Source organism: Cervus elaphus, chromosome 23, assembly GCF_910594005.1.
Source record: "Cervus elaphus chromosome 23, mCerEla1.1, whole genome shotgun sequence".
Taxonomy (NCBI): domain Eukaryota; kingdom Metazoa; phylum Chordata; class Mammalia; order Artiodactyla; family Cervidae; genus Cervus; species Cervus elaphus.
In genome coordinates, this window is record NC_057837.1 from 38,604,850 (window position 1) to 38,627,127 (window position 22,278).

The 22,278-nt window shown below is 45.3% G+C and overlaps 1 protein-coding gene across 2 annotated transcripts in view; it reads left to right on the forward strand.

The window, feature by feature from the left end:
- Positions 1–531: 531 nt before the first annotated feature.
- The window catches only part of SEC23B (SEC23 homolog B, COPII coat complex component), a 33,285-nt gene continuing 11,538 nt past the window's right edge, over positions 532–22,278 (forward strand). The window contains exons 1-15 of one of the 2 annotated variants that reach the window (XM_043883773.1): positions 532–934; positions 2,897–3,120; positions 4,350–4,407; positions 6,962–7,048; positions 7,807–8,043; positions 8,191–8,276; positions 9,278–9,422; positions 9,853–10,011; positions 10,338–10,453; positions 12,402–12,525; positions 13,534–13,614; positions 17,455–17,544; positions 18,523–18,629; positions 19,938–20,091; positions 21,763–21,840. In XM_043883773.1, coding sequence (XP_043739708.1) covers positions 2,900–3,120; positions 4,350–4,407; positions 6,962–7,048; positions 7,807–8,043; positions 8,191–8,276; positions 9,278–9,422; positions 9,853–10,011; positions 10,338–10,453; positions 12,402–12,525; positions 13,534–13,614; positions 17,455–17,544; positions 18,523–18,629; positions 19,938–20,091; positions 21,763–21,840 — 1,743 coding nt within the window. In that variant the 5' untranslated portion in view covers positions 532–934; positions 2,897–2,899. The remainder of the gene's footprint in view (positions 935–2,896; positions 3,121–4,349; positions 4,408–6,961; positions 7,049–7,806; positions 8,044–8,190; positions 8,277–9,277; positions 9,423–9,852; positions 10,012–10,337; positions 10,454–12,401; positions 12,526–13,533; positions 13,615–17,454; positions 17,545–18,522; positions 18,630–19,937; positions 20,092–21,762; positions 21,841–22,278) is intronic. The other variant, XM_043883772.1, reaches the window with a different exon arrangement.

A 22,278-nucleotide genomic window follows, 5' to 3' on the forward strand; every position in this document is an offset into this window, starting at 1 on the left:
ACACCTTGCTATGATCTAAAAATAGTTTTAAATTTATATAATTTTGCTTATTCTTGTATGTTACACAGAGGCGGAATCTCTGAATTAGATTAACAAACGCGCTCCGTTTTGCCACTTAGAGGGGGTAAAACGGTAGTGGGGGTTGTAGAAAGTTGCGTCCTATAGCGTTAGGAGTTTCGTTAATCTCTTAAAATGCTCGACTACGACAGCTCCCAATTATTCACCTTCTCATGGAAGGATGACAGGGATAGAGGAGAACTGTTCACTAATGCCAGGCGCCGCAGAGCCGTAATGCACCTGCGCAAACCAGGACAGGAACACCCACAGGACCAAAAACACCCGTAATTATACACCTGTTCACCGACGCGACTCCTGCGCGCACGCACCCCACGCTCCCTTAGCTCCGCCCCCTCGTGCGTGCCGACACCTCCTTCCGTCTAATTTCGGTTTCCTCTGCGAGGAGCCCGCCCTAACCTCTTCCGGGACCAGACGTCATCGTTCTCGCTTCCCGGTAACTAAGGTGATGAGGGGACTTCCCACTGAAGGGAGCGGACGTCTTATTGGACGGCGGAGAGCTCTTGAGGCGCCCTGGTTGCGCCTAGAAAACAGTTCTGTATGCGCCGGTGTTCCGTGCGACAGAAAGGTTTATAGGTGAACGTGGAAAAACGTGTGTTCTGAGGAATTGTGATTTTGAGGCGCGAAGCGCGTCTCACTTGCCCTGTTTCAATATGGCGGCGCAGCCTGTCTGAGTGTCTTCCTTCCGCTCTCCTGCCCCCAGGCCATGTTTGATTGGCCAGCGGGCGGCGCCGTGGAGTGACGCACAAGGGTGCTGACCAATCGGCTTAGAGCTGAGGTGGACTTGGTGGGAGCCGGATCCCGGCTTTTAGCAGCTGTGGTTGAGGAAGGCTGCGGCCAGGTGAGCTCCTCCGGCCAGGTGAGGGGGCAGCACGGGTGATGAGGCCGAGGGCTGGGACAAGAGTCTTTTCTGAGGGCGGGTGGGTTGCTCCTGGGGCGAGGCCTTTTCCCGGCAGGCGGGGGAACTGAGGGGATCGGTGACCCAAGGGTTTGTTGAAAGTGGCGCGGTCCCCGACAGCTGGGGCGGCGGGCCGGCTTTTGGCGCAGGATCCCTCGGACTCGGGGGAGGGGGGGCCCGGAAGGATCCAACGTCCATTTTAAAGTTGAGGAACTCGAGAATTAGGTTAAATGATTTACGCTTCGTAAGGGAGCCGGAGCTAAGAACCCAGGTCTTCAGACTCCTTGCTTAGCCTTAGCTGTGTCCTGAAAAGTCACGCCCTTAAAGTGAAATGAATGGTACAGATTTTTTTTTTTTTTTGGGGGGGGGCAGATATATATACAGGATCTTTACAGTTTTACTTTTTCATAATTCACCCATTCAGCTAGTAACCCATTCTGAAACTTTCCCCCTTTGAAAATACGATGTTAGGGATCGATTCGTCTCTAGAAAAATGCACTGTTGGCTCATGCACACAGTTTTGCATGTAATTTCTGAGGATTTATTGACCTGGTTAAGTTCCTTGTTGGCTGTGAGCCCAGAGTTAAGAATCCATGCTCTTGAAATAGTGAGGGGAAGAGAGGCAGTGGGAAATGGACAGTGCAGGTTTTAATATGTAGATGCCTGGGGACATAGGATGGAGATATAGTACCTATTAATAATGAAATGTTTTGAGAAGAAAAATGGTCACTTAATGAAGCCTGCTGAGGTGCTTGCAGAGAGTGCTTTCATTACCACATAAATTCCTTTTTGCTGCCCAGGTGGTTGCCGAAGTGTTTCTTGTGTATACAGTGCCTCAGTTTCCCCCTTTTGCCAGAAATAACAGATGTCTTGATTTAATTGGAACAGACGTTTGGAATTTCTATGATCTATGTTGTGTGTAGCAGAGTAATCGATTCATTCACATATATAAGCTGTGTATTATTCTCTTTGTCTGAATTATTTATGGTACATCTTAAAGTAATTGGAGACAGTCATTATTTAGCATTGCATCAGTGAGCACTAGAGGCCACTTATATAATGGATTCCTTAATTTGCCTTTTTTCCCATTGTTGAACTTTTTGTTCCCTTGAATCCTACTTAATAATAGCTGGACTGTATGTTAGCCTAGATTTTAGTATGTAAACAGAATGTATAGAGCACTCAGGGGAATTGGCATTATCTTGGTTTGGAAAATGTACATAATCTGAATGGCTGATTTTATTGGAATCTTTCAAAGCATGAGCATAAACAACTGTGGTGAGAAGATAGGTGCTGATGAGGTGTGTATGTAGCGTAGTAGTCCACTGGCCTTTAATTCCAGTGATCCCAAGAAGTACTTTTGGGTAAGAACTGGGGGCTGTTAACTCCGTGAATAGCATTTGAGCATCAGTATCTAAGTCTTTCCTCTGTAGTTAATAACAGCAAGAGGGAAAATGGCACAAAACCAAGATCACTTGGAATGTAAATTTTAATACAATGTTTTACTCAAATAGAGTCAGGAGGGAAGGGGGTCAGGGAGGAAGGTAGCCAGCTTCTGAAACAGGGCTTGAACATGGGTTTGAAATCTGCTTGACTGAATTGATAATGTGCTGTTTGAGGAGCTTTAAATGACTCTTACTCAACTGCATGCAGTTCAGAGATGACCACGAGATTGTAAACCTCCTGCCCCTTTTATTTTTTTTTAAGTACTAGAAACGGGGATTTGAGAAAGGAACAGGAAAGGTAGCCGTAAAGTTAACTGACCCTTAGGGATCAGAGAGAAGTGAGACATTGGCATCCTCCAGTGACAAGTTCTTTTATACTTTAGTGTTTAAAGAATGTTGCATTAGGTGATTATCTTTTTTTTTGAAGTTCAATGGGAATTTCACATACAATTAAGAGTTTATCTGTATTTTTTTTTAGACAATGGCCACATATCTGGAGTTCATTCAGCAGAATGAAGAACGCGATGGCGTGCGATTTAGTTGGAATGTGTGGCCTTCCAGCAGACTTGAGGCTACAAGAATGGTTGTTCCACTGGCTTGTCTTCTCACTCCTTTGAAAGAACGTCCAGACCTGCCTCCCGTACAGTATGAACCTGTACTCTGCAGCAGGCCGACTTGCAAAGCCATTCTCAATCCACTTTGGTATGAACTCTTTTAAAAACTAGTGAAAAGGATGACTACAATAAATTCCAATGTTTACGTGATTCTGTTAAAGTGATTCATTTGGGCAAGATGTCAGATCTGAGATGAGTAGTGAATAGTGGAAATACTTAGGTAATGAGTGCTTGTGGGAATCCCCCCGGCCTGATAACTCCAGATAGAATTAGAACTTATGGGGTGAGGTGGAGGGAAAGGGTTGCTAGTTGTTTTTCCCTTCTGGTTTGCAGTTTATTTTTGGTTTAACTGTTGATTTTATTGGTGTCGTTAAAGCTTTTTCCAGAAAATTCCAAATGCTTTAGACAGTTTTGTCGCACCTACCTGGTATGGTGATCCCGTACAGCAGGAAGAAGTAATAGGCAGAAGAAATTTGAGCTCTTAAAAGATTTTATTGTTAAGTGTAACTTTTTTTTTGCACCTGGAATAGTGACCTGTGATCGCTAAATGTGGGCACTCTGAAAGAATTTGTAAACAAATGAGGAGTGTCTTAAATACTCTTTAAAGCATAAAATTTTTATATAATGGAACTTTTTTTTTACTTCATTCTCCTTGCTTTTACTTGATGTGCCCATGTATAAGATGCTGCTGCTCTTTTAAAATAATAGCCCCTGATGTTAATTTTCTAAATGTAGAAAGCATGGGGCAAGCAACAAGTTTTAAGAAGTGTATCAACCCAGAAGCCTTCCTACCCAGCTTCAAGTGAACTAAGTGTGGTTCAAGTCTGAGGAGTTTTTCCTGTGTAAAATGTACTTTTTAGTGCTAAAATTTAGTAGTTTCACAGATCCGAACAGTAAAGATGTTAGGAAAATTATAAAGACTTTTTAGATAACAGGGCCACAGGAAGTAACGAATAAATTTTATAGCTCATGAACTTCTAAATATTTTCTAGGAAGTCAGAAAAGAGAAAAAAGGGTTTAGTAGCCATTCATTGTTGCTGCTTGAAGGAACCTTTCTGTGTCCTCAGCAGCCAGAACTCGAGTGGCAGAGAAGGTGTTGCAATGCCTTCATCCACTGATGCACCCACATAGGAACACACATCTCTCTGAGATGAACTGAGCTTGAAGTTTACATGTAAATGTTTTCTAGCTTAAAACACATTATTGACCAGAGACGTATTAATGCCAGAGGTGTTCGTTTCTACAAAAATCCCCCCGCTTAGTACTGTGTTAAAAATGAAAATAGTACCTGGGTGTAATACTTTATCTTTCCCACAGTCAGGTTGATTATCGAGCAAAGCTTTGGGCCTGTAATTTCTGTTTCCAGAGAAATCAGGTATGTGAATATAATTATTTTAAAAGTATTCCTTGTGTTTCCATTCGTTGTCCTACGCTGAAAAAATTGAGGTGAATTTGGGTCTCTCCTGGGAATATTGAATGTTGAACATCCGTGATTTTTCTTTTGAATGGTCATTCCGTTTCTTTATTTGTGTCTTTGTCATTTGCTTTGGAGAGGACATAGAATTCTTTCTTTGTTTTTCTAAGTACACTCTCTGTAAGCACTGAGTATGTTACCCTAGAAAATAGATAAGGTGTTTATATTACATTTGACTTCAATTTATTTTAATTGGATACTGGATTTTCATTTTCTGACCCTTCTAACTTTTAGGGTCAAATATCAGTATTTATCTTGTTTTGATTTAAGCATTTTTAAGCTATTAAGCTAAGAGCTCCCAAATGATGAGAGACTTCTCTTTGACATGAACTGTGCCTATGAAGAAAATGTTCTAAAAGTGGATTGTGATGATTATTGCACAGTTCTGTGTGTATTTACTAAAAATCACTGAATTATGCATTTTAAATGGGTAAATTTTATGGTATATAAACTATACCTTGGTAAAGCAGTTAGCAAATAATTATGCTCATCATAATATATACTGTTCTAGTAGACCTTAAGATACTAATAATCTACTTATTTTTAATTTGATCATAATTATGAGTCTCATGCTCAGTGCACACTGAGTCCAGTGATAAAGGACCAACCTGCAGTTGGTAACTGAGTATAAGCTTGGGAATTAGAAGCAGGTACCATTCAAGATTTTTTTAAAAAAATATTCATTTATTTTGGCTATGCCAGGTCTTAGCTGAGGCACATGAGCTCTTCATTGCAACATTCAGAATTTTTAGTTGCAGCATGTGGGATCTAGTTCGCTGACCAGGGATCAAACCCAGGTCCCCTGCATTGGGAACATGGAGTCTTGGCCACTGGATCACCAGGGAAGTCCCACCATTCAGAATTCCGTGGGCGATTCAGAAGTATATGCAAGTCTTAAAAACATTCCTACACCCTATTACACTCAGAATTGATGTCCATTTAATTTTATTAATTGTGGAAATTCTAATGGATCAGAAAGACAGTGTCAACAGAGTAAAAGCCAGCTCATACAGTGGGTGAAAGTATTTGCAAATCGTATGTCTAAGGGATTAATATACAGAATATTTAAGAACTCGTAATGGTCAACAATAGGGAAGCCCAGTTCAGAAATGGCCAAAGGACTTGAAGAGATAATTTCTCCAAAGATGGTAGACGGATGGCCAATAAGCACATAAAAAGGTGCTCATTGTCACTAATCATTATTGATGTTTACCAAATGATCCGGTATTCCCACCTCTGGATATATACCCAAAAGAACTGAGAGCAGGATCTTGTAGATATACACTCCTATTCATAGCAGTATTATTCACAGTAGCTAAACATTTCACCTGACTTCAGTATCCACTGCTAGATGAATGGGTAAGCGAGTGTTGTGTATTCAGTGAAATAGTGATCAGCCTTAAGATGCAAGGATGTTCTGACTTACGCTGCAATGTAGTTGAGCTTTACTGATATTACTGAGTGAAATAAGCCAGTCCTAAAAAGACAAACATATGATCCCCCTTAAATGAGGTACTTGGAGTAATCAGATTCATAGAGACAGAAAGTGGAGAGGTGGGTGCCAGGGGCTGGATGGGGATGGAGCAGAGATTGTTTAACAGGTTCAGAGTTTCAGTTTTACAAGATGAGAAAAATTCTGGGGGATGGATGTTGGAGATGGTTGTGCAACGTTAGGAGTGTATTTAAGACTTCTGAACCGTACACTCAAAAAGATGGTAAAATCGGTATGTATGGCATCATACCTCAATTTTTAACTTGGGGGAAAGGAAAAGCAACATACAAGCTATGAATCTAAAATGTCTGCAGAGAAAATAGAAGGCATCTATGACATTATGTTAAGCACCAAAAAGCAGGTTGCAAAATTGTGCATACAAGATGATCTCAGCTGTGCTTAAGAAGTGTGGAAACCAAGATGTTGACAGAGGCTGCCTCCAGGTGGTGGGAGTGTGTGTGGGGGTGGTTGTTTCTTTTTTCTTAGATTTTTCTTGTTCAGTCACATAGTCGTTTGTAACCCCATGGGCTGTAGCCTGCCAGGCTCCTCTGTCCATGAAATTTCTTGTACTTGCCATGTTCTCTACAATGAACATGTATTACTTTATTGATCACAGCTAGAATAATAAACCTAAATAAAAGCTTTAGATGCCACATAGATAATTGATAAGACAGCTAAAATCTCAGGTGTTCATTTATAGGCAACAATTAGGAAATGGTTTTAATAGTGTGTGTTTTAATCATTTAGAAGTTATAACATATCTGAAAACCGCATTTTAAAAAATGTTTCAGTGTGATAGGGCAGTATTAATAGATTTTTGTACTTCAGTAACATGTTCTACATTTTGTACTTTCAGAATAAATACGTGGTCATTAAACTATTACTATTTTTATAAATGGAAGATAAAAGACATAGTGTAACTTTCAGCCCTCATGAAACATTGCTCTGTCTTGTTCTCTCCAGTTTCCTCCAGCTTACGCAGGCATATCTGAGGTGAACCAGCCTGCTGAATTGATGCCGCAGTTTTCTACAATTGAGTACGTGATACAGGTAATTGTCATGTGTTTAAGGAGCAGTGTTAAGTATTGAGTTTCTTCTGAAATACTCTTGTCTTCTGTGTCTGTTGCCCATATGGACGATTTATAGCTGCAAGGCCCATGGGATCCTTGACTGCTCAGTGTGTGGGCACAGAGGTGTCCCTGGGCCTTGGTTCTGGCTTTTCCTCAGGCTGGAGCTCTCTCCCTGTATCTGCATTGCCCCCTCCCTCCCCTCCAGCTTTTTGCTCACAGGTTACTTTTTTTTTTTTTTTTTAAATCTGTAATGTTACTTTCTTAACAAGGCTGCCCTAGCCTCCCAGTTACTGGTGGAGCTCCGCCCCCCACCCCGCCCCACCTGCACAATCCTGCCCCTCTTCTCTGTTCCCAAAAGTTAGCTCCTCAGGCAGATAGGGATCTCTGGCCTTTTGGTCCGCTGATGTATCGCAGGACCTGAAGCAAGGCCTGGCATTCAAAATGGGGAATAAATTGTTGGATACAAATAGTCTTTGCGTCTAGTTGGTTTTGATAAAACCTGTCTTTTAATGAGGTAAGTTTATGGACAGGGAGGCCTGGTGTGCTGCGATTCTTGGGGTCGCAAAGAGTCGGACACGACTGAGCGACTGAACTGAACTGAGAGGTTTGTTTCGACGGTCTTATCCCTGACAAGTGTAAATAAAGAGTTGTTGTTTAATACGTACCTGTTTTGTTTTAAAAAGAGCAGGTCACGTCTGTCTGTACACTGACTATTATGCCATTTTTCTCTGCATCCAGCGAGGTGCCTCATCCCCTCTGATCTTCCTGTATGTGGTGGACACGTGTCTGGAGGAAGATGACCTCCAAGCGCTCAAGGAGTCCTTGCAGATGTCCCTGAGCCTCCTCCCTCCAGACGCACTGGTGGGTTTGATCACGTTTGGGAGGATGGTACAGGTTCACGAACTCAGCTGCGAGGGGATCTCCAAGAGTTACGTCTTCCGGGGGACGAAGGACCTCACTGCCAAGCAGATCCAGGTCAGTTCCTGGCTTGTCCTCAGGCAGGAGCAGGGATAGTTCTTAAAGTTTCATTAAAAAAAAAAAAAGTTTCATTAAGAAAAAGGAAAAAATTAGGAGCCATTCTCTTGTTGTGTTATGAGAAATGCGTCCTTTTGGTTTGTGTAGGACATGCTGGGCCTGACCAAGCCTGCGATGCCTGTGCAGCCTGTGCGCCCGGCTCAGCCGCAGGAGCGCCCGTCTGTGTCCAGCAGGTGAGCCTGGCCCCATGGGTGGGGGGTGGGGGGGCGCAGCGAGAAGGCTTTGTATTTTATTTTTAAAGGGGGAAAAGAGATTAAGCCTAATCAATATTTAATGTTTAATAATAAGCATAATACATCAATGTATGTTTAAAATTTATAGATAATCTATATAAATATATATGTACACATACATCCTGGGGCAGTTTTGCTCAGGATGCTTTTCCTTTTAGAGTTGTATCACCATAGAGGTTATGAGAGCACTGCACACAGTCATTCCCCTCTTCTTAGACATGTGGCTGTGGTCCTTTTTTTCTTTTTTAAATTTTGACAGCACTGCTGCTTTGGGGACCTCAGTTCCCCAACCAGGTATTGAACCTGGGGCACAACAGTGAACGCCCAGAATCCTAACCGCTAGGCCACTAGGGAACTCGCCCCATTTTGTAAAGCTGGGGACACTGAAAAGGCTTCTGTCCTGAGACAAACCTGAGACTCGGCACTTAGTTCACGTGGCCTGCTGTGCTCCTAGAACAGCCAGGGGCTGGGTGAACAGTCAGCCAACATAAGGTAGTGGTTACGGCCTCTTCTGTAAGAAACCGGCGTTTCTCCCTGATGACTCCAAGTGTTTAAGAGAAACATGGAGAGAGTCTTCAGAATGATCGATGATCCCTGCTTGTGAACCTTACATGAACTGAGTTCCTGTTAGGCATGTCTTTAGGATTTTTTTTTTTTTTTGCCACTTAAACTTTAATTAAACTGATTTGCTCCTGTTTGAAATTGATTTTCTTTCCACACTACATGTGCAAATTATTATATGTTAGGCTTTAAGAGATTGTCCTGTATAACATTGCTTTGAGTTTTTTGTGTTTGTAGTTAGAGACAACTTTGAAGAAAAAAATACTGCAAGTTTTTTCTACTGATACTTGTTTTGAAGAGCAGTAGCTATGTGTCATGTGGGCCGAGGACCAGAGTACTTTATTAAATCAGACTTGATGTTTCCATTCAAAATCACGCAGGTTTCTGCAGCCCATTCACAAGATTGACATGAACCTCACTGATCTCCTTGGGGAACTACAGAGGGACCCGTGGCCTGTTCCTCAGGGGAAGAGGCCTTTGCGATCCACTGGTGTTGCCTTGTCCATTGCTGTTGGCCTGTTGGAGGTAACTGAGAATTTACTGCCCTGCTAAACTTTGTAAGCTTGCTGGCAGAAGGTATGTTCCTTGGCCTTGTCTGAAAAATCAGCTGTGACCCCAGTCAGCTGGCTTTGTTAGTTTATCAGAACGTACTTCAGTGATTATTATTGTCCACAGTGAAGGAGCTCTCAGTGTTTTGAAACTTATAGAAAGTTTTCTTGAGAAACACAAGATCATTAGGGCAGTGGGATCACAGTAAATTAATGAAAGCTCTCCAGAGCCTCAGGCTGGAAGTGAGAAGCTGCTTGTGTATAGAGTCGTTTGCTCTTTGCTGCAGTGTCCTTAGTGTTCACGACAGTTCATGACAGCCGAGGGAGCGCGTATTTGTGGCATCTCTGTGGGAAGTATGCTTGGGGCTGGTTGTGTGTCTCTAACATGCTGCCACTCACTGTCACAGGGCACTTTTCCAAACACGGGAGCCAGGATCATGCTGTTCACTGGGGGACCCCCCACTCAGGGACCTGGCATGGTGGTTGGAGATGAATTAAAGGTTCCTATTCGTTCCTGGCATGACATTGAGAAAGACAATGCCCGCTTCATGAAAAAGGCAACCAAGGTAGGTGCTCCTGGCTACAGGCAGTAAGTGTAGTCACCCAGGGTGGGGCTTCGGCTGCTCAGGAGCGACCTCTGCTCTGCCCAGGCCATGCTGTGTGGCAGGCAGGCTGCTTTTGCTGAGATGACCTGCCAGATCTCGCTGACATTAAATATCTGCCCCAGTTCTGTGACATTGGTTAGAGTGGATGTGATCAAACAGGGGACATGAGGACAGTTTCCTTTATGACATCCATATAAAAGAAGTGTAGCTTCCAATATTGAAATACTTTGAGGATACCTAATGGGGGATGTCCCTGTTCCATGAAGATGGTTTTTCTTTCTCCGCAGCACTATGAGATGCTTGCGAATCGCACTGCTGCAAACGGTCACTGCATTGATATTTACGCCTGTGCCCTTGATCAGACTGGACTCCTGGAGATGAAGTGTTGCCCAAATCTTACTGGGTATGTGGACAGTGAGCCCCTGAGTAAAGTGAGACTGGTGGTTCTTGGGAAAGAGAAATGAGGGGTATAACCGTGGGGAGGGCCCAGGCTAGCTCACAGGAGCATTCGTTTGGCTCCGGGCTGCGGTTTCTGGGCTGGGGAGAGTGGTGCACCTCTCAGAGAAAGAAGCTATGATCAGAAGGAGGTCAGGCTTCCCAGGAACCTGTCGTTTCAGAGGAACTTCATTTCTTAGAGTTGTTCAGACACCCGGGCAAGATGGCAAGCATGGAATGTGTGGCCTTTAATATTTCCTTGTGAGAAGGGTAGGGAATAGGTCTGAATGCCGGAGAAACTAGGAGCCCCTCCCCTGGCTTCCTGACAGCCTGGAGGGTGCAGTGAGGGGTGGGTTGAGAGCACAAGTCCTCACCTCGGGTGGTTGGCATTGTGGAGGCATGGTCCTCAAAGCAGGATGAGGCCCAACCAGCCGCCTCAGGGCTCCATGGGGCCTGATTAGAAATGTGCACACTTGGGCCTCACCCCAGACCTCCTGAGTCAGAGGCTGAGGCTCCAGTCTGGCGGTCAGTTTTAACAAACTCTGGGGATTTTGGTGAGATCCACAGACGTGCAATGCTGGTCTGAAGCTGCTGCACGTCAGAATCACCCACGAACATTAAAAGCTACTCTTGATTTGAGTCCCGTTCCTAAAGTCGGATTTAATTAGCACAGGGCGCGGCCTGGGCGTCAGTGTATTTAAAGTTGCTGAGAAAAAAAAAGTTGCCAAGAGTTTCTGACGTGCAGGGTTTGAGAACCTCAGCGTGTTCCAGGTATGGCTGAGCACATGCAGCTGATGATTGTATTATTTTTGTTTTAACTTTTTAATTGAGGTAATTAAGATTCACAAGGAATTGCAAACATAGTACAAAGAGATCTGTCCGTACTTTTCATCCAGCAATTCCCAATGGCTCAGTTGCTTAGTTGTGTCTGACTCTTTGCGACCCCATGGACTACAGCACACCAGGCCTCCTTGTCCATCACCAACTCCCGGAGTTTACCCAAACCCATGTCCATTGAGTCAGTGATGCCATCCAACCATCTCATCCTCTGTCGTCCCCTTCTCCTCCTGCCTTCAATCTTTCCCAGCATCAGGGTCTTTTCAAATGAGTCAGTTCTTTGCATCAGGTGGCTAAAATATTGGAGTTTCAGCTTCAACATCAGTCCTTCCAATGAACACTCGGTACTGATCTCCGTTAGGATGGACTGGTTGGATCTCCTTATAGTCCAAGGGGCTCTTAAAAGTCTTCTCCAACTCCACAGTTCAAAAGCGTCAATTCTTCAGTGCTCAGCTTTCTTTATAGTCCAACTCACATCCATACATGACTACTGGAAAAGCCATAGCCTTTACTCGACGGACCTTTGTTGGCAAAGTAATGTCTCTGCTTTTTAATATGCTGTTTAGGTTGGTCATAACTTTCCTTCCAAGGAGGAAGCGTCTTTTAATTTCATGGCTGCAGTCACCATCAGCACTGATTTTGGGGCCCAGTGCTGGCATCTTACATAAATACAGCACAATGTCACAACCTGGAAACTTGACTTAGTCTATATAGTTAACTCCATTATGGACTGGACTTGGCTTTCACCAATGTTTACATGCACTCATTTTAAAAATCTCTGTGTATGTCTAGTTCTGTGAGGTATTTGTCATCTCTTGTAGGTTTATATAACTGTCATAGTGATTAAGATACAAGCGCTGTTCTAAAGAATTCTGTTTCATGTTTTAAAAATAATGTCTTTCCTGAGTACAGCTTGAACTGGCTGTTACCCTTAGCAAGCAGTATATTGTCAGTAGCACCTTTATAGACATGCTTGCTTTTTTCTTTTTGCTCTAAATTGTTTGTCAATACCCAGGAAGCCTCTGAATGGCTTTCAGTCATCCTAAAGGTTCATTTTCTTTTTCCTTTTTTCTTCCTAGAGGCTACATGGTGATGGGAGATTCTTTCAACACTTCTCTCTTCAAGCAGACTTTCCAAAGAATTTTCAGTAAAGATTTTAATGGCAATTTCCGAATGGCATTTGGTGCTACTTTGGAATTAAAGGTACAATAGATTTCTAAAGATTTAAGGGAAGAATAGTGTTCCTACTTATTTAGTAGTTGGCCTTGGGGAAACCTCACCCTGCAGGACATGGGCACTTAAAGAGAAGAAGTTCCCAGCAAAATGATCCCACCATCCCTGGTCGCTTTGCTTCTCAAGAATGACCTGTGTATTTATCAGTGTTTGAAACACGGAGTTGTCTGCTCTCCCTGCAGGTTCTGCGCTGTCCTAGGATAGCAGGCCTTAGATTATGGGTGGTAGGCTGAGCACCCACTCAACCACTGATTCATGCATAATACCTGCCTGCAGACCGACCAGTGCTCTTAAATAGGGTGGCATCATGAGTGTGGCTTTTTATTTTCCACACAGAGACTGTAGACCTATACCCTTGATCCTGAGTCACTGAGAAAACATTCAAAGTGACCATTAGAAAATATGATGGTAAATATTACTTGTGAATTGGTGATAATGAGTAAATCATCTGGGTTAGACTTCAAAAAACATCCTCAAATGTTTGAGGTTTATTTAAATAGATGAAGAATGGACTTTGCTGAAATGAATTCAGATTTAAAAATCCGAGTATGTTGGCCTTGTCATTATGTCAGAGTCCATGAATTAAGTATATTTAAAGATACACAAGAGAGCATGTTTGCTGATTGACAGTTGTAACTAATTATAGCAGGTTCGTGGCATTGGAAAGAACGTAGTATTACTGGTGGAATTGCTGTCCTTTGTGTGCACAGTTGTTTCGACTTTGAGAAAGCAGGACATGTGGCATCATCTTTGGAATAAAGATATGCTGCTTCTCAAGGAGGGTTTTATTAAAGTTCGGGTCGGTTCACAGCAGTCATGCAGAACCGTGTAGCAGCTTTTGTGTACTAGAATCCTGGTAGGGTTTTCTCTGGGTGAAGTGATAACCCTGCCGTTTCTTCCTCTAAGTTTTAGTTGTGTCCTTTGTAAGAGGGTGGTTCTTAGTGGTTAACTGTGTGCTCTTGTGTAATTCTGTCTCAGACCTCAAGGGAGCTGAAGGTTGCGGGAGCCATCGGACCCTGTGTGTCTCTGAATGTGAAAGGACCATGTGTGTCAGAAAATGTAAGAAAAGCTCCATCACCTTTCTCTCCTCTGTCCCAGATTTGGCCGCTTCGATGGGTTGAAGCTGGATGACCTTTTGTTGTTTCACCTGTTGGCTTCTGTCTATGCAGAGGGGAGGAGGGGTAGTGTCATCTCTGTCTTTCTGTCCATCCAGCTAAATGGTCAGGAGAAAGCTGAGGCTCGCAGAGGTTCATTGTCCTGCTCAGGGTCAGAGCTGACACGGAGGAGCCAGGCCCAGGTCCCCCTGACCTGCTATTCCTGCTTGGGTGGTCGTGCCAGAGAACCACCAGGCGTTCCATTCCATAGAGCACAGCCCTTCAGAGATAAACTTATGCACTTATTGCCGTTGGAAGGGCTGCCTTTGTCTCACTTCTCAGAGACCATTCGAGTCGGCTGGGTGGTGGTGACACCATGTGCCTGCAGACGTTGGTGTCCGCGAGTACACGGAAGCAGCTCAGCCTCACCAGCTGGGGAGGTGGCCTTGCTGGTGGCCCGCTTCCTCTGCTCACACTGCGGCTACCAAGGGTGCACCAGCGGTCCAGCGAGGCCTGTCCAGGCTGGCTCTGGGCAGAGTTTGTGTCCTTCCCCACCATCATCTTCAACTCAAGGGTGGGCGGGAGGGGTGGGTGTGGACTCTGGGGGAGGGTGGGTGGGATGAGGTACTTCACGGGTCCAGGACTCAGCGTCTCTGTTGGGGAATAAAGGAAATGATGGGACCTACTGTATAGCACTATCTGGAAGATTCAGCAAGCAGCTCAGGGGAAGCACCAGGGTCACCCACACTAGATTTCACCCTTCACATCAGAGTTCTGTCCTCAGCAATGAACGTTTCACTAGTGACTACCTAGAGCAAGTTTGAAGTTGCCAGAGGCAAGACAATTTGTGAGAATTTTCCTGTAACTCTCCGGGTGAGGTGGGTTGCTGCCCCAAGCCCCTCTGATGAGTCCCTTGTCATCCCCAAGTACTAAGGGACTTGTACTCCTGTTTCTCAGCGGGGCCTTGGGAGGCTTCCGTGTTCCTAAATATTCCCCATAGACTTAGAATCTGCCTCAGAAGGTGTTGTCGATTAGTCCAGAATGATGAGCTGCTCTGGGGTCCATCAGGGACCAGCCATGACACTTGTGGATGGGGATGGAGGAGGCAATGGCGAGGGAAGTACAGTTTTCAGACACACTGGGAAGTTTGAGAAGAGTGTAATGAATCCTGTTTCCCCACCATTTAGAGTCATCAGTCCTGGACATTTTGTCAGGATTATCGCTCTGTCCTCTCGTTGGCCACATTTGAGTTACCTATCTGATATCCTCTACTTGCCATATTCGCTATCCTATTTTGCCTTTGAAAACACATCGCAGATGTCTTGAGTCTGTGTTTCAGCGTGCAGCTTCTGAAGACAAGGTTATTCTCAAGATTAGGAAAGCAGTTTCTGATACCATCTAACACATGGTCACGTTCTGTCCCTACTTTCTCTCCAAGTGCCCTTGCAACTGTTTTCCCTTCTAACCAGCAGTGCTTCTGGGATTATGTATCCTCAGTCTTCTGAGACCTAGAGTGGACTTGCTGTCATTCTGTTTATGCTTTTTGGCTTGTTGTTTTGTTTGACGATGTCTGTTGAGGAGACAGAGCCAGGTGCCAGCATCTTCTGTCCTTGAGTGTCACGAGGTTTCCGCGTCTCTGTTTTCTCATTTGACTTGTCTTCTGTCATATTTGCTGTGAAGTGGAGGCTAGACAGGGGCCGTTTCCTTTTTGCCTCAGCAGGAAACCTGTTGAATGAGATGATAGCACAACACGAGTATCTTGTTTGCCAGCAGCCGTTCCCCTGATGGCATTAGGTTATCCTTTGATAACCCTGCATTTCAGTGTATTTGAATCTCAGTAAAATGGTGATCTCCTAGTTCCATCTTTCCATTTTCTTCTGATCAAGGCAGATCAGAAGATGCTTACTTAAGGAGTAAATGCATACTTAAGGAGTTTGTGTATTACTGAGAAGAAGTCCTTGTGGGGCTCTGGATGGTTTGTGACCATGCTTGGCCCCTGTTGCTATAGGGGAGGAACAAAAATTGTCCTTTTTCCTCTGCCCATGTCTGTTTCATTGTTCGGGACCTGACAAAACACAGCTTAACAAGAGAAAAGCAAGTTTGTTAATGTGTGCATCGCACATATACCCAGCACGTATGTCTCTAGTGATGGGTAACTGCAAGGGGTGGTTAGAACTTGGGAGTATGTTGCTTCTTAACAGAGGAGCAATAAATTTGTAGAAGAGGGACAACACAGAGGAAAGGGACTTTGGATCCTGAGGAGTGGCAGATGGAGGAAACGTAGATAGATGGGGAAACTCATGAAAAAGGAGGGTTTTTTAAGCACGAGTCATTACACATTCTTCCCATGCCACCTCTGGGCTGTTGAGCATCTAGCGTGTCCTTGGCGGTTACTTCAGAAGCTCCTGCCTTCTTGGCAGGAGGAGGATGGAGAATTTTTTTACGTCTGGTTTTAAAAAATGACCTTCAGTTTAAAATAATCCTTAGGCCAGCGTGGCATGTTTTGGGTGACAGTACTCTGAACCACATGGATCTGAAGCTTGAATGAGTTTCACCTATTAAAAATGGAGTTGGACAGTGTGGGGAGAGATTTGAGAGGAGGGTTAGCAAGCCCAGAAAGGGAGGTGGGCAGGCCCCTGTTATTTCCTCACTCTCATTCCTGGGGGTGGCCTCACTGCCCAGCAGGAGTTAAAGGGAAGGTGAACACGCAGACCTTCGTCCATCCCACGATCTTGGCAGGAAAGTCTCATGAAGCACTGGGAGCTGTGGCCTGATTTCACTGTGACTCTTCCCTCTCCTGCCTGAGCATCACCTTCCTCAGATGCTGGTTCTGTGCCCGGGGACACAAGCTCCTGGCCCAGCTCCGTAGAGACCGGACTGATGTCAGCTGTCCTCAACTGACACTGTACACTGCAGGTGGATTCAGAGAAATGTACGAGAGGTGTCATGACTCTCTCTATGCACAGTTGTGTTGCTCTCCAAGGCTGGTTTTCCGTATTCTAAAGAGGTGTTGAATGTATGTTTCAGACCCTGGTTCATGGTTCTAGGTGTATGATACCTGTAGCTTTTCTTCTCAATGTTATGCTTAAAGCTGTGATACCCTTCACACTATAGTGAACTTCTTATCACTGGGGAGCCGTTCAGTTGTTCAACATAATGTAGCCTTCACACAGCTAAAATCTCAGTTCTCTTACCACGAATTTATATGTAGCTTTTGCATAAGGGAATTGAGTTAAGAATTTATATTTGACAGCTCAAGTTCTGTAATTATTTCTTAGTCTAGTAACAACGGAGGAAGCACACAAATCGTTCAAGCTAGGCAGGTGGTTCTTTTCTCTTCTAGTATTTACTTCTTCCCTGTCCCTGACTTGATCCTCTCAGTTGACGTCAGTGTTCTGCACTATCTGTGTCTGTGTAGAGATACATCTCACTGATGTAATGAAAACTGATCAGAGTGCCCATTTGAAAAGCGTGATTTTAAAGCACTGTAATAAGTGTTAAAGTTTATTCTGGCTTGTAATTTTACTTTTTTAGTGAAATTTAGATTTTCTTTATTTTTTGGCTGTGCTGCACAGATGTGGGATCTTAGTTCCTTGACTGGGAATTTGAACTTGTGCCCCCCTGCAGTGGAAGCTCAGAGTCCTAGCCACTGGACTACCAGGGAATGCCCGAAATTCAAGCTTTCGTTTGGAGTGAGATAGTCTAAGGGGCCTGCCCTTCTCAGATTCAGTACTTATCATTAGCAGTTAATCACTGGAGTATCTTTTTTGTCTTACTTCTTTTTAATTCCTCTTCTCACCCCTAGGAACTTGGTGTTGGTGGCACGAGCCAGTGGAAAATCTGCGGCCTCGATCCCACGACGACGCTCGGCATCTACTTTGAAGTAGTCAACCAGGTGGGCTGGATTTCTTTGTGAATAGTCATGTTTCTGCATTGTGTTTTCTGGTTTATTACAGACCGGGGTTTCTGGTTTCTCTCTCCAGAAGCTGATGCTACTTTGGGCTTGTGTTGGGCCTGATACCAGTCTGGCATCATCTTTTTTATTCTTTCGGGGGTTTGGTCAGGGTCAGACAGGAGATTGCCCTTGTCACTTTGTTTGTTCCTCTCCATCAGAAGAGGAATGGCTTTTATCAGCCATCATAATGTTGGTGAATTTCTGAGTGTGTCAGTTTTTCTCCAGTACTTTACTGTTTTAAACTCAGACATACAGAAGCATGAGTAGAATTGTACAGTGAATACCCCAGTAGCCACCACTGAGGTTCTGTAATTAATATCATGTCTAGCCTTCCCTCAATTCCTTCTGTTTGGCTGGACTTTGAAGCAAGTTGCAGTCATCAGTGTCTTTCCTCCCTAAACCCCTCAACATGTATATCGTTAAGTCGTGTTCAGTGTTTATTTGAATATGGTTCTCTTGTTGGTTTTTTTTTTTTTGATCCCTGGGTCGGGAAGATACCCTGGAGGAGGGAATGGCCACCCACTGCAGTATTCTTTTAATTTTTATCTTTAGTTAATTTTTAAAAAAATTTATTTATTTGTAATTGAAGGATGATTGCTTTACAGTATTGGTTTCTACCAAACATCAACATGAATCAGCCATAGGTTTACCCATGTCCCCTCCCATTTCAACATCCCTCCCACCTCCCCTGACATCCCACCCCTGTAAATTGTCACTGAGCCCCAGCTGGTTCTCTTTTTTTGAGATAAGGATTATAAACAGTGAAAAGCCCTGATGTTAAGTGTCGCATTCAGCACGCCTTGAGAACCTTGCTGTCACCACGGTGTTGGTCGTCTTAGGATGCACCTGCAGCCTTTGTGACCGCTTCTGTGGTGTCCTGCACTGACAGTAACAGGGTGCTGGCCTCTTGCCCTGCAGCACAACGCCCCCATCCCGCAAGGAGGCCGAGGCGCCATCCAGTTCGTCACGCACTGCCAGCACTCCAGCACCCAGCGGCGCATCCGTGTGACCACCGTTGCCCGCAAGTGAGCACCCCAGCTTCCTCTCTGCTGAGCCCCTGGTCTTTGCTGTGGAGGGAATCTAGTATCTGGTTGTTCATCTCTGTGATCCACTGATTGCAGGGTCCTCACTAGCCCTTGCTGGCTCATTTGATCAGAGCAGGATGGGGACGGGGTGGGGGAGGAGGGGGTGGGGGAGGAGGCAGCACTGCAGCTTACTCAGCTTAGAAGATGCTCCTTTAGTAGGGATAAGTTCTTTAGAAATGATATTTCATCATTTTATTTATCAAATAAGTGACCCATAAGCATACCGTCCTTGAAAAAGATTCAAACAGCACGTAGTTATGTAAAGAGTGGGCCTCCCTGCCTCCCCTGAGGTGAAGTACAATTACCATGCTAGCTTCACTGTCCACAGTCCCATTTCTGGGCAGTCGTGTACCACGTGTGTGCATTATATACATGATGGCTTTTGTGTTGGTGCGCATAAGCGTCTCTCGTTAATGTGTCAAGGATACCTTTCTTGTCAGTACATAAAGGCCTCAACCTCATTTTTGTTTTGGGGAAAAAAAAAAAAAAAAGCTTTTTTGAAGTAGTTGGTAAAGAATCTGCCTGCAGTGCAAGAAACCTGGGTTCAATCCCTGTGTTGGGAAGATCCCCTGGAGGAGGGCATGGCAACCCACTCCGGTATTCTTGCCTGGAGAATCCCATGGACAGAAGAGCCTGGTGGGCTGCAGTCCATGGGGTCGCAAAGAGTCAGACATGACTGAATGACCAAGTACAGTATTAGAGTCAGGTTTACAACAGAGTGGTCTCATGTTTTTATAGGCTGTAACTCCATTTACAGTTATTATAAAATGTTGGCTCTAATCCTTGTGCTGTACAGTATGTCCTTGTAACCAGTTTATTTTATACACAGTAGATTTTACCTCTCATGCTCCTCCCTTCTTCCCTTTCCACTAGCTTGTTCTCTATTTGTGAATCTGTTTATGTTTCGTTATATTCATTCGTTTCACTTTTTAGATTCCACATGTAAGTGAAAACGTAGAGTATTAGTGTTTGTCTTTCTCTGTCTGACTTGTCTCAGTAAGCATAGCACCCTCTAGGTCCATTCGTGTTGTTGGAAATGGTGGAATAGAATTCCTTTTTTTGTGGCTGAGTATTATTCCTCTGTGTGTGTGTGTGTCTGTGTGTGTGTAAAAACAGAGATTAAGAAGAGGTGCGTGTTTGAGTGTGAGAGCCTCTGTGTGTGTGTGTGTGCGTGTGTGTAAACACAGATGAAGAAGAGGTGCGTGTGTGAGTGTGAGAGCCGGCCCTCACCCTGGGATGTTTGGTCAGTTGGGCAGATGTGCAGAGCCAGCTGAAGCACATTGAAGCGGCGTTTGACCAGGAGGCGGCGGCGGTGCTGATGGCACGGCTGGGGGTGTTCCGAGCCGAGTCGGAGGAGGGGCCGGACGTGCTCCGGTGGCTGGACCGACAGCTCATCCGGCTGGTGAGTTGGGGGCAGTGGCACTGAGTTTGGTCTTGGTCTCAGTTCTACTTTTGAGAAAAGATAATTGTCACTTAAACCTGTTATTTTATATATTCTGTAAACAAGAGTTTTATCAGTTGCTTACCTCACACCAAGCACTGAGAAGAGTGTAAAGGAAGCCTCAAACACGCATTTCCCCTCCAGGGCTCACCTTACAGGTGGGAAGAGGCTCCACACACAGACTGTTTAGACGATGGTGCAGACCTGAGTGTGTTGAGGGTTGACTCAGGAGTCCCTGTGAATGCTGGGCTTCTGCATTTTCCCTCCAAACCCTGGAGGGTTTGGGGGGGGAAGTTGGGGTGAGGCATTGCCAGCCTGTGGGCACAGTGTGCGGTCAGTGTGTGCGGGGACCTGCAGAGGCCACGGTCACAGGTGCCTGAGTGTGCAGTGGGGGAGCAGCCGTTCGCGCGATGCCCTGGTTGTGGAGTCAGGGGAAGGGGCAAGTGTGGTTCTGAAGCAGAGGTGTGTCAGCAGCGTGATGCTTGTGTTCACACCACCTGTCATCATGTAAGATCCATTGGAGGGTGAAAGGGCCGCTGTTGGGGAGGCCCATGGAGGATTTTTCTGGCTCCAGGGGGCAGAGGCCAGGATGGTGGCGGTACGGTTGGAGGGGAGAGGAAGTTTGGAATCAGGATGTATGCTGAGAGGAGGATTGATTGAGCCTGGTCAAACTATCTTTGGACTCAAAGAAGAAAATAATCAACGCAGAGTCAGGTTTTAAGTGTGGGTAATTGTAAGAATGATGGAGCGCTGGAAAAGGGGAAAGGAGAAGAGCTTGAAGGTGGAGGAGAGGAATCTTTTTTTTTTTAATGTAATAGTTTATTTTGAGTGTGAACTTTGAAAGCATGTCCAAGGAAAGTACCCACCTGTAGTCAGGAGAGGTCCTGAAGGAGCTCAGGTCAGAGGTCAGCACTGAATCTGGAGGAAGGACACGGGTGACACTGGACTGGCCGTCGAGCTGTTTGTAGACAAGGAGGCGAGGATGGGAGGTGAGGAAAGGGGTGGAGGAGCCCGCCACAGTGAGGGGGAAGGAGGGGGGTGGGCTGTTTGATGAGGCAGAGGAGGATCAGTCGCTTGATGACGGGGTACGGGAAATTGCTGCTCTAGTGGCTGGCTAACAGGAGAAACTGAAGAGGCTGGGGGTCCCCTGGCTCACGGCGGGAGAGGATTTGGGATGGTGAGGTCTGTGCGAGAATGTGATGCAGAGAGGCTCGTTGCTAGAGATGAGCTTTTTTCAAACGGTGGGCAGTCGGATCCTCTGGTGACCAGAGGGTGTGTGAAATGAAGAGGAAATAGAGCAGGAAGAGAAAACATTCATAAATTTGGCTGTGAGAGGACAGCGGAGTGGTAGAGAGGTGGGATGTTAGATTATCCTGGTCCTGGAGGTTTTCCTATGGAAAAGTCGCCTGGGATGCCTCTTCGAGCCCCTCCCAGTCGGCCCTGCATGGGAGCTGTTAGGACAGGGGGCTCCAGCCCCTCCCAGACCTCCCCCCTTCCCCGCACAGGTTTTGGGTGTTGCATGCAGCACTGGACTGAGCAGGAAGGGGCGGAGGTGAGGGTGGGGCGTGGCCTTCTTCCCAGGAGTTTTCAGGTAACTCACTTTGTTGTTTTTTCCCTGTTTTCTCTCACCAGTGTCAGAAGTTTGGACAGTATAACAAAGAAGACCCTGTGTCATTTAGGTTATCAGATTCCTTCTCTCTATACCCTCAGGTAAGTAATACCTGTTGTTAAAATAACAAAAGAAGAAGAAAGTCATAAAGCTCTCTGCTCTTGGGGTAAAGTGAAGACTCCGTGTGTTTGGAGACTTTCATCTGTAGGTGACGAAGGTCGTTCAGGTCAAGGTCAGCTGGTGCCTGAGCCCCTTGGGAGACACAAGGGACACCCAGAGAGCAGGTGCACAGACGCTGGGGAGAAGGCAGAACAGGCCTGTTGCTGTGAGGCTGTGGCATGATCTCTGATTCGCTGTTTGCTGAGGGCCAGGCACCTGTTTCGTTTGGTGGCTGGGAGCCAGCCCCGTAGCTGGGCCTGGGGTGTGTGGATCGGGCCCCTCACAGATGCAGCTTCCCCAGAACAGGAGGCAAGCTCAAGGTTTTCCTCCTTCCCTCAGGGATACCTTAGTGAGGAAGAAGCAGACTTTCATTTTTAAGG